General features: G+C 47.0%; 1 protein-coding gene across 1 annotated transcript in view; it reads left to right on the forward strand.

Moving 5' to 3' along the window:
* The window catches only part of HS6ST1 (heparan sulfate 6-O-sulfotransferase 1), a 168,644-nt gene extending 156,767 nt beyond the window's left edge, over positions 1 to 11,877 (forward strand). Inside the window, exon 2 of the mRNA XM_052685579.1 lies at positions 5,454 to 11,877. Coding sequence (XP_052541539.1) covers positions 5,454 to 6,162 — 709 coding nt within the window. The 3' untranslated portion in view covers positions 6,163 to 11,877. The remainder of the gene's footprint in view (positions 1 to 5,453) is intronic.
* Positions 11,878 to 12,350: the final 473 nt, after the last annotated feature.

Consider the following 12,350-nt stretch of genomic DNA (forward strand, 5'->3'; position numbering starts at 1 on the left):
AACAGGAAAAAGGAGAGGTGTGGCTTTCCATCTGTGCCTAAATCATAGGTAAATTACTTTTTAACTCAATGTTAAATCAAACTGGTATTTTTAAGTGTGCCTATAATGAGTACAGCACATTTAATTCCTGCAGGATGACAGAAGCGTGTAATAGATTTTGGCTCCCCCACTATTTCAATCAAAAAAAGTTGGTGTGCATTCTGCAGCGTGGGATGGACTCTCCTGAGCTCCCAGCCGTTGTGCTGTAGGTGCCAGAGTTCAGGCTGACTTATTTGTTTTGGGTATTCCTCTCTTTTGCAGGACTTCAAGGGGTTGGAGAGAGTTGATTGTGTGTGAAACGCAGGAAGAGGTTAAATGAACACCAGATGAGAGGAAATAGACGGAGGAAAATTAGGGCTATTTGCTACCAAAGGAAGTAATCATTGTACATATATTAAATTCCAATCTCTAGCGAGGGTGTGCTGTGTTACACCAGAAATCTGACCGTAGAACTGAGTAGGTTACTCTCAAGCCGCAGGTCGTGGCTGGGAGTGCTTCTTTAGGAGATGCTGTCTGGAGGTGAGAGCTAACTAGTGTCCTCCTCCAGCAGCCTTAGTGAGGGGACAACTGGCACGTGGCATGAAGGCATCTTGCAGAGATGCCTTCCACCCACCATAAGTTGGGCATTGCTCCTCTTTTTAAAACAAAACAGAGTGTTTTTTGGTCCTGCAAGCTGGCAGACACCCTGTTCCATCCGCTTCGTTGAGCAAGGACATGGAAGGATATATCTTTTTTTTGTTAAAGCATAGCCTGAGGGCACAGTGCTTTGACAGATTGGGGTTGTATGGTTGAAGCTGACCTATGCAGCTTCCTTCCCCTTCCCCCACCGGCATGGGAATGGAAGCACTATCATTATTTCGCTCTTAATCTGATGGAAGGCCGCCACAGGAAGGCTGTGTTAGGATTTTGCTCTTCCTTTGAGGGACAGCGGAAAGCTCAGAACCTGTAGGAATAAAAAAACGAGATGTTTTGGCTGTGTGGAAGAATTTAATCACAGCAAGGAATGGGGAACTGCACAGCTCTTAGCAGATGTCAGAGACCAGCGGTGGGAAGGAAGAAGGGGGTATCACATAGGAGCGTTGGAGAGAATTGATGGAAATGGGCCTAGAGACGATAGTATCATACTTAGAATCTGTCACAATCAGAAGTGTGCTGACTGGTTATAAGCAAAGGAATGTTGTGTTTTTCAGAGGAAGGAAGGTTTCATTTCCCCCTCATTTGCTGAGGAATTAGGGCAAAATACATGGAAGGCTTCAGCTGCTCCCTTGGATCTGCAAGAACACATTATTTTTCATGCACATCTATTCAGTGACTGTGTTTGCAACGTGGCCCTTCAAAAAAACAGTGCTGGCAAAACTGAGGCTGCTTTGTGCTGTGCTGTGAGATGGGAATGAGAGGTCCAGGGTGGGAAATGTGTAGGGCGGCACTGCTGCTGACACTGTGTCATGAAAATAGCCTTCAGTTAACCATTGTCATCTGACCTCAATCCCTGCTGAAGCGGGGGCTTTGCATAATCATTGAAGAGAGGGTCCCCGCTCCAAGAGATGTTATGTTTTGAAGTGCCAAAATAGACAAAGGAAACATTGTCAGCCCTTCACACATGGGAAATGGAGGCATGGAGAGAGAGCTTTGTCTGGGGCACACAGGGGAACTTTGACATAAGGGCTCCTTAAACTCAAGTTTCCTGAATGCATTTGTGTGCTGCAACCACAGGGCTTCTTCTGCTCTCTAACAATAGATTTTTTTTCTCTCCGAAACTTCAGTTCCACGACAGGTTTGTCTATCAAAAACACGACTATATTTTGCTCTATTTAATAAATATTTTAGTGCTTCTTTCTTCTGACAAAGCTGCATAGCTTGCATGCACAGCAGAGTTGCAGTACTGAAGTGGCAAATGCAAAAGCTTCGGGTGGGTTTTCACTTTGGGTGCAGCAAGGAGACTAATGCAAGGAAAGACAGAGATGTGACTTGAGCTTTTCCTTGCCCTTGTGGCGATTACAGCCTACTGGATAGAAAGGGAGCCTGCAAGAGTAGTGGTACTTTCCTGCCCAACCTCACATGGGAAGGGGAAGAAGGAAATATCTTGTTAACTAGAAGGCCCTTTTTCTTTCTCAAGGTTTTTAACTCCAGGAAGGCCAGTGAGACTTGGTGTGGCACGACCAAGCTTGGGCTGTTGGGTTTTTTTTATGAGGCAGCACTGAGTGGAGCCATCTGGGCTGCGAGAAGAATGCACTTCTGCAATGAGCCTTTAGGAACACTGGAGTTAAGTAGCAGTCTGGGGCACCATGCTGAAAGGAAGGGCACCCCCAGCTCTGCGTATTTTATGAGCTCATTTTATCTCTGATGACAAAAGAGAACTTATTAGTCGCGCGGTTCCTCATAAATTTCAAGGCAGTGCTGTCAAGTGGCGCTGCCTGTGTTCTCCACCATGCTGGCAGAAAGTTCTCTCGACTTTCTGGCTCACAGCATTGATAGCAGTGCTGCTCGTGGACGAGATCTAACTTTTCTCTGAACTTAAATGCAATCCCCAGGTTTCTGTTTGAGAATGGAAACCTAATTATCTTGAGGAACTTCTTGGGTGAATACTTCCTTGGTCGTTCATCTAAGAACAAAGCAGCTTATCTACCTCTGCAGTTCCTGAGGCTGCGGTCTTCTCACAGATGTGCTCTTCACTTCCTTGAGAGCTGCGTGATCCTGCACCTCTGAGACCAGTAACCTGAAAGCTGAATACAGCTTTGGGAGCACAGCTCCCCGTGTGTCAGCAGTGCATCTCAACTTGGGCAGTTAAAACTATTCTTTTGCATTGCAGTCTTTGTTTTTTGGAGTCTTGTAAAAATTATTTTATACGCTTTTGGGACAGCTTCCCAAAGAACCTCAGGGTGCCTGGTTCTGCTGCCTATACTCCAGCTGGCAAAGATGCATCTTGTTTCTGTTAGACAGCACAGTGCTTGAAGGGGGGGAGCTGGCTACCTAGCAGATCTGCAAAGGGGCACATCAAATTCAGTATGTAAGCTGTTTTACTGCATTCTCTGCTCTCTGAGATGGATATTAGAGATCACAGTGGCAACTCATCTACTGGTGCATCACATCAACTCAGATGATAGCTTTTATAGTACAGATGTGAAGAAAGAAATTCTTGCTCATTCATATTTTTACACTCCGTGTCCTGCTGAAGCTGTCTCAGTTTCAGTGGATCCTAAAAGCTTTGCATGATGTTTGTTAAGCTGATGTACTCACAGACTCTTAAAGGGGAGGAGATGGCAAACTGGACTGAGGGTTACAGCAGTGAGTTTAATGCCAGTTCTGCCAATGCCACCCTTCAACTTCATGCGAATCATTTAATATTTCCCTTGTCTACCAGTCCTTTTTTTTTCCTCTATCCACACTTGTATAAGCTGCAGGTCTGGGCAGGAATTAGTTCCTCTCATGCCTTTGGATGCCTCACATGTGGGTCCCTGATCTGAGGTGAAACGTGACTGTTTGTGTAAGCCACACAATGATAATTGCCTTCAACCTGCTTGAGGAAAAGATGCAGCCTTTGGATTGCACTGGTGTAAATAAAAAGCCCACTATGGTTCATAATTTAAAAAATGCTGGTAGTGTTTAGCATCAGTGTCTGTCACTTGCACATCTGGCATTCATCATTGCTTCCATTTTCCTTCCACTGTCATATTTTATCCCCATCTGTTGAGCTTTTAGCAGTGTCTGTATAAATGTCTGCTTCACAGTCTGGGTAGCTGGGTTGCTGAATCCTTACAGACTGCAGTGTAAATGAAGGAAAATGAGGTCAAGTTAAAGGGAGAGTTTCTCTTATGCGCTCTGCTCCCCATGTCCCCTCTCCCCACACCCAAACATTGTATTGCACAGCACTGCTAGACAGCGTGATACCCTGGCTATGAAGGGAGGCTCAAAAAATAGCAAGTTTTTTTAGCAGCCCTAGTTATGAAAGCAGAAAACAAAGGAGAAGCTGGAGCCCAAGCTGACACCCGTGCTGTTGTTGGAAAGACCAAGATGCACTGCTTTAGGGCAGCTCTTCAGCAAATTAGTAATAACTTGGGAAAGCCAACATTCCTTAAAATCAGACTTCCCAGGCAATTGATGTATTTTCTTTAAACTACATTATTCTTATTGCAGTAATTTGGGTTGCTTCTAGGAAGAATAACACTGAAGTTGTTAAGGAAAATATGGGTGTGCTAATATTAGCCAAAGGCTATTTTTTAAAATATCTTGAGTTTCTCATACGACTGTGCAGTGCCCTCATAGCAGCCACCACGTTCAGCTCTCCCGAGCCTTCCTGGCAGAGCAGTGAGCCATAGCAGCTTTACAAAGATGGGAAAAAACTCTGCTGCCACCCCCAATGCTAAGCATTTCCAGTAGCCCATAGGTGTGCATTACCCTGCCAAAGCCAGCTGTTCCTGTGTGTGCCATGTCACACAGCCCCACGCACCAGGAGCACATGTGGATTTAATTCCCTGCCAATTTCAGCAACTAGAGAAGGCATTTCCTTGTTCTAGAAACACTCTGGGACACTACGGTCCCAAGCCATTTAATGAAAAAAAACCAACCCATTTCCCTCTGTCTGGACAGGGCCATTGCAAACTGCCATCGTTAGCAGTCCCATAACTTTAGCCAGGCTTGACGTGAGCCAGAGCCGGGGGCTCTCTCTGCAGGCAGTAGCTGTCATGCTTTCAGCTCTAGGGCTTTATTACGCACAGAGCTGCAGGAGTTTCCACCTAGCTTTACACCCTTTACGCCCTTGATAGCCTCATGTATCCAGGTTTGTCTTAAGTTTGAACTGATAACAGCTTAGCTGAAATGAGAACAGACTATTTCTACTGTTGCTGGCTGTCAACTCATGCCTTCTTTTTCCACAAAGCATATCCCATTCCTGTTTCCCTTTATTTTTCACTTATGTTCCTGTGGCGTTATCCTGCTAAGCAGCACAGACTCCTGGCTTTCAGCTCGGCAGCAAGGTCAGCAGCTGCATGAAGTGGAAGTGATAGCCCAGCTCTTAAACAGAGCGGCTCCTGGGCATGTCCTGCAGAGCAGGCCTTGGCTTCTTCAGAGCCTGCGCGCTAGTAGGAAGGGCCAGGAGGCTTCTGAAGTTACAGCTGCTCTCTGAGGTTGGTGTATGAGTTGAATCCTGGTGATTTGTTCTGACATTGCAGTCTGTTTCTAGAAAGGGTTGCACCGGTGGAAGAGTTCCTGCTTGGCATGACTGAAATGGTGGGCGAGGTGGGTCTGAGCACTTTGTGCGGGGACTGCAGGAAGAAAATCGACCAAGGGTACACTGCGGTGGATGCCATGATGCTGATTGACTCTGTCCTTTTTGATGTCTGCTCTAGATCTCGTATTTCCAAACATCTTTCCTGTTAGTGGCAGAGAATTTATTTTGTTTTCTCTCCTTCTTGTAGAAAATTTTACTACATCACGCTGCTGAGAGACCCCGTGTCTCGTTACCTCAGCGAATGGCGGCACGTCCAGCGAGGAGCCACCTGGAAGACCTCCTTGCACATGTGTGATGGCAGGACGCCGACCCCCGAAGAGCTGCCATCGTGCTACGAGGGCACGGACTGGTCAGGCTGCACGCTGCAGGAGTTCATGGATTGCCCCTATAACTTGGCCAACAACCGCCAGGTGAGGATGTTGGCCGACTTGAGCCTGGTGGGCTGCTACAACATGTCTTTCATCCCGGAGAACAAGCGAGCACAGATCCTGCTGGAGAGCGCAAAAAAGAACCTCAAAGACATGGCCTTCTTCGGCCTGACAGAATTCCAGAGAAAGACTCAGTACCTGTTTGAGAGAACTTTTAACCTGAAATTCATCCGGCCCTTTATGCAGTACAACAGCACCAGGGCAGGAGGGGTGGAGGTGGACAATGACACCATCCGCAGGATCGAGGAGCTCAATGACCTGGACATGCAGCTCTACGACTATGCAAAGGACCTCTTCCAGCAGCGCTACCAGTACAAACGGCAGCTAGAGAGGATGGAGCAGAGGATAAAGAATCGGGAAGAGAGGCTTCTTCACCGGTCCAATGAAGCGCTTCCCAAGGAAGAGACCGAAGAGCAAGGACGCTTGCCCACTGAGGACTACATGAGCCATATTATAGAGAAGTGGTAGCCTAGGCAGACTTTTATACGAATGAATGATACTCTAGGGTTTCCATTTAAAAGATCGTGGAAGTAAAATCACAAAAACGGCAGAAGAATATTTTATTTAAAAGCAAGTCTGTAAAACAGAAGGTAGATTGCTTCCTTAAGCATAGGGTCTTTTTACTGTTTCTTACAAGACCAGTGAGATTCTTAAAAAAAAATAAAGAAATGCATAAAAATAAAAAAAGGGTCAACATTATAACGCAGAGGTAAAAAATGCACAGATGCAGTTACCCCCTCTTAAGGCCAGATGCAAAAGAATGTTTCTTATCCTCATAATTCAAACACGAATGGCAGAAGCAGGATTTTTTAAAATCTGTTTTTCCCCGAGCATAATGATATCAGAATACTTAATTAAAAAAGAAAACAACAAGGAAATGGAGGTGTTCTTTTGTGGGTGTTTTTAGAGGTGGGATGAGGATTGCATTGCTTATAAGTAACTGATAACAGTGTCTGAGCTGAGCGTGCGCTGTGCTGGCAGGCTGTGAGCTGAGCACAAGGGCAGTTGCTTCGTTTCAGCTGGCAGCCCTGCCAGGAAGTAGAGCACCGTGAGTACGAAAGAAGAAGCAAAGCATGGGAGGATAAGAAACATGAAAGCAAATTGGCTGTGGCCTAAGATACGTACGTAGCACAGTGGTTTTGATACATTGCACTTGTATCACACATCTTCACCATAAAATGAATAGGGAACTCCTGCTCAGAGCTCCCAGATTTCACAGGCAGGTCCCAAACCAATTTCAAAGCCAACCAAATTCTGCATAGGCTCAAAGATGCAGCCCCATGTCATAATGTCACCCTACACACTCATTCCTTCATCTGTATAATATGTTAACAGCACATGAAAACCCTGTCCTACATGCTGAGACAGGGAGAACGAGTGGAATAGCAGTACTCCCTCATAAATCTGCAGGACAAGTTCCTGGAAGATCCTGCAAATAATGGGTTATGGCAACAAGATGAGGGGGTGATTTTGTTTTGCTCATTGCTATGTGAAATACTTAACCACAACAAGCATACGGATGTACCCGTATCTGTATTTTTTAAAGCTATTTTTACTTGCTTTTATCAAGAGATAATGGGCGTCATCCTGCTTCCAGCAAAGTCACTAGAACTGATTTAAGTGGGAACAGGATGGGGCTCTCTTCCAGAGCTGTAAAAATTTCTGACTGTGGCCTGAATTAATGATGAGATGGTGCACATTGTCTTTTGGCAGAGTGCCTGCGCTGCAGCTCTTGCTTTAAATGAACAAGCTGTGTTCAAAAAACTGGAAAGGAGGATCGTGGATGATGTTTTTTTTAGTCTCAGACCACTTTCAAAGCAGAACTCTCTCTTTTAATTCTGGTTTTTAGGGACTCATGTAAGTTTAATCCTCTGATGTGGTGACAGTCCAGCCAGGTTCAGCTTACTGACTTTTCAGTCAGAGAACAATGGCCTCCCTAATTCCTCTTCCCACTCAACAAATTGAAGTATGGCTTATTTTCTTGCTGTTGCAAGCACTTCTTTGTTTGTCTGGAAGCATGGAGATGATGCCATTTCTGCCTGCTTCATGTCTCATCTCGTTATTACTCAACTGGTAAGACCTGAACCAGCTATTGTCTGGGGTAAAATATGACTCAGATGGAACAGGATTTGATTTTCAAAGGCCATGGTAACTGCAGATCGATTATGGCATTAAAATCACAAGGAGAGGCAGAGACCTGATACACTCAGCGTGTCATTTTTGCAGCCTCTCCCATCACACGAATCCACAGAACTTGCTGCTCGTTCTGTGCTTTGGTTCTCTCTCTGCCCCACGCGCAGAGCACACTGTTCCCAGCCGTCTCAAATTCACACTGTGTTTTGCAAAGGAGGTTTACACCTGGCTGCTGGAGATGTTCTTCTCCAGAAGAGGGAAGATGACTAACAAGTTGGGAATGGAACCTACAAGCAGCACGCTGGGGTCAGACAGCCCTGTTACAGACCAACCCCAAATCCACTGACATTGAAGGACGTATTGCCTGTCGGTTTAAGATGGGTGCTGGTCAGGTCTGCATCCTGGTGCTGCAGAGTGCTCATCTTAAAGCGCTGTTACTGTGCGCTTGGCTGGTACCTGCGTGCTGGTGGAGTCACTGTATTCCAGGTTTCTCACGAAATGGCCCACCCTTCTGGAGATGTGTATTCTTGGCCATCAGCACATGCTCCTGGCTGAAATGTGAGAGGCAAAATAAAGTTGTTGGCTTGGGGGCAGAAAGTATTTACAAATCTGACTTCCGAGACTGGGAGGAGCTGTGTTTGTTAGTTCCCAGCACTCTCATGTGTTGCTGTAACTAAGGAAAACATTTATGTTTTCAAAATGCCATTTTACAGGCTGCTTACCCAACAGAACCAGCACGCTAGGTATAAAAAGCAGCCATGTCATATGCACAGTTTGCAGCTCTGCCCGGAGGCTTTTTGTTGTGATCTGCCCTGCGTTAGGGATCCATCATGCACAAATGGGTACGGCAGCAAAGCCACGCAGCCCCGGTGTTGCGAGCGCTCCAATCGATCTGCACTGATGGCCAGATTCTGCTCTTGTCTGCCAAAAGGTGATGGTCAATGGGACTGCAGATGATCGGGACCGGTACCGTAACTGGGTTCATTTTGCCTGAGTTGTTGCTGTATTATGGGCTCTGAGCAGCCAGCTGGATTTTAATGGTTCTGTCTTCAGCGTTCTGTAAATGGGAGGCAGCCTCTGACCCTGGGAGCGTGTTGGTAGAGCTTGTTCCAGTGTTTGCTTTGTAATATATTACAGTAACAAGCAAAAGGAATGAAACTACAGAGTCTCATTAACGGTTTCACTTCAACCCACAAAAGGAGGGCCGACCTCAGCTCAGCACTGAGGCGGGAGTTTGCAGGTTCCAATCCTGCACCTGGCAATTCCTCTGCTTCTCCACCTGTGCACTGGGATTAGAACATTTCGCCTTTGCAAAGAGGCATCCCAAAGTAGCAGATGTATAGCACACTGCAAAACAGATTTTAAGTCTGAGTATAGAAATGGAGAGAATGACCCAAAAGCCATCCCCCGCCCCGGCTGCCATGCCAGTCTGCTTAAGGCTGTCTGCCACACTTGGATTTATTTAAGTGCTGTGTGCCACAGCATAGGCTGCAGGGTGCACCTGGCACTATTTTCTTCCTTTCGTGGGTTTAAGGGAACTTATTTTAACATAATGTGAATGTAGTTTTTGTGATTTCTATGTACTACAGTTCAAAGTGGTACAATTTTATTTTTAGGGCTGATGATTTGATGCTACAATAACATGAAAATTGTGTGTATAGTTTTAAAGTGATCAGAGAGCAATGGCTTAATGGGCCTGACGTAGTGGCCAGGTAGTATACATCCTCATTCAGTGTGTGCCCCTTCCTCCCAAAATGTTTTTCCCGTGACACAATGACACTTTCTGCACTACGTAAAGTGTTTCTCTTGGACCACCCATGCCCTGTGACCTGCCTCCTGCAGGGGTCAGCAAGCTGGTTCCCCTCCAGTTCAGATTTCTCCTGGTCCTGAGACACTTGGATACACATCCATCCCCGTGGTGCACGTTCCAGGAGCACCCCGAGCAGAACGTTTGCAGGAGCTGGGGGTGTGTGAGGGCTTCCTGAGGGCTTGTCCAGCCAGCAGTATTTGTGTGAGGGAGCGTTTTATACAGTGAGACAGTGGGTAAGGCTCTGCTGCCTTATACTGTCCTGCATGCTTGCAAACGAGTGAAGACACAAAGGATTTGCCAGCAGACTCCATTCCTGCATTGGGAAGGTGGGAAGGACAACACATGCTGCAGCACTAATAAGGAAGAGGTTTTTTTGCTTTTAGACACCTGAACGATGCACACTTCGCTGCTTGGTGGGCGTTGTTGCAGAAGAAACCTCGTGTTGCTCACTTGTCACAGTCCAGCTAGTTGTACTGAAGAAGCTGGCCTCCCACCCACATTTCCCAGGTGGGTGCCTCCCTGCACCACCCCAAGTCACACTTGAGGACTGATGCAGATTGCACCGGCTGCAGACCAAGGCTGTCACTGGGCTCAGAGTCACTGAGGTGAAGACTTCCTTGCACGGGATCTGTGCAAACTTCTGCCTTGCTTCAGTTTCTCCTTTCATCCCCAACATCTTTGAGTAAATGGAAAACACTCCAGGTGGGTGGTTTTGCACCCTGCACCCTTCCATGGCTACAAAATGGGGGTGGCAGTGGAAACAGCAGACACCTGTCCCCCTTACCAGGACTGCTCTACGGGAGCAGGAGGGGCAGTGCAGGGCTGAGGCAGGAGAGAGGCAGAGGGACCACAGGGACACCCTGCTGGGGAGTGAGTGCCACTGAGCTCATGATACCACTGTGCAGACTGCACTGCAGGCAGTGATGGGGAAGTGCAGAGCAGAGCAGGGCCTGGCCTGTGTTTATATCCCAGGGTTACCAGCTTCCCTAGCTTCTCATTCAAGCATTGAGCTACTCAGATCTCTTCCTAGCCTGTGGAATTTTGAGTATCACAAGAACAGCACTACAGCAATTTGCAAGGCAGACTACTCTGCAGGAAGTAGCAGATCACGTTCAGGTCAGAAGTGAGCTCAGGATTCAGTGTTGCAGGGACCAGGCCGGCCCAGCAGCAGGCAGTGAGCAGCATAGCAGCAGGGTTTGTGTCTGCACGGGCTGAGCTGCCTGCTTGTGTTGTCTATCCACTGTTCTGCCAAGATTAACACAGTCCTGATGAGCACATGGGTATAAGGCCCGTGTTGTCCCAGCTGCAGGTGATGGATTTCTCTCATTTTGAGCCATGCAAGCTGAAAAACAAGCACGATTTGCAAATGATTATCTTATTCCTCCAAGCCCCGCAGCTCCTCTTGCCCATTTTCCTGTTCTGCAGACTGGATTGAGAGAGTTGTACAGTAATGAAGAATTTTATACTCATACGGCTTACTGACCATGATTAGTTTTGTACATACCAAAATATGATTTAACTTATTGCCCCTTTCCACCTTCTTTTTCTTAAGGAAAAGACAGAAACCCCCACACTCTCTCAATGTGAAATCCCTCTGTTTATGCACAGTCTTCCAGGCAAACCTGCAACAGCCGCCAGCCTTTCCACTGGTTCCTTCTGCTGTCTGATTCTTCATACTTGTGGTTTTGTCACAGGCTTTCCCTGCATCGTCTCCTCTTTCCTCTGTGCTTCGTGATCTGCACAGGGAAGGGAAAGGCAATGCAGGAGCTCTTTTTTTTCCCCCTTCCCCTCTTTGTTGTGTGCTTTACCTCCCATGGAACTCAGTTTTTATCTTTAGGGAATCGTGTGACTGAGGGTAAAACAAAAAGTGAAACATGCCCCTTCCCACCTCAATCTTCCATCAGACAGATCTGCAGTGGTGGAGCCATCCCACTGCGCTCAGTCTGTATGCTTTGCTCTTTATTTCAGTGCTTTTTTTTCTCCTCGATCAGGAGCTTAAAAATAAGATAGAAGGCAGCAGTTCAACTCGAACCACGTAACACCTACAGCTTCATCTATTTATTTAAAGCATCTTACAAAACAACATCAACAACAAAAGTGTTCAAGTTTGTTTTTTTTTTCTCCTTTTCTTCCACAAGAAAAAAAAAAAAAGATTGGATTCTAAAAAAATTAGTCATCTGATTGTTTTTTTGTCTAGATGAAGAATGAATGTTAGCAGATGAAATAAACCCTAAATCCAAGCCTCGGTGTGTGTGTCGTCCTTGCTGACCTCCATCACGGCGCGGAGCTGCGTGCCGCAGTGCGCTCGGCGTGCTGCTGCAGCAACGGTTGCATCGCACCCATTTCTCTTCCCACCAGCAGGGAGGGTTGGCTGCTCTTCCCACAGCCCTGTGGCAGGAGCTCAGAGCCCACCGTGGGCTGGCTGCCACCTGCCTCGGGCACAGTGCTTCCCAGAGAACCCCACGTGCCACCCGCTGCCCCCTCAGCTGTGCACGGCCATGCTGCCTCTCAGCCACAAAATGGCGGCGGCGGCACCGCAGCTTCATCCCCTCTGTAGCACTGCCCACCCCAACCCTTTGGCATTGGGCAGAGCACTCTCATTCACACCCAGTCCTTCTACGCCATTTTTATGATGTCTCTTCCTCCTGGGAGCACCAGAAGGAAGGAGGGGCAGCAAGCGAGGGGGGGCACCTCAATGTGCAAAGAGGGGAAA

This window comes from Tympanuchus pallidicinctus, unplaced genomic scaffold (genome assembly GCF_026119805.1).
Source record: "Tympanuchus pallidicinctus isolate F22 unplaced genomic scaffold, pur_lepc_1.0 scaffold22, whole genome shotgun sequence".
In the NCBI taxonomy this organism is placed as follows: Eukaryota; Metazoa; Chordata; class Aves; order Galliformes; family Phasianidae; genus Tympanuchus; species Tympanuchus pallidicinctus.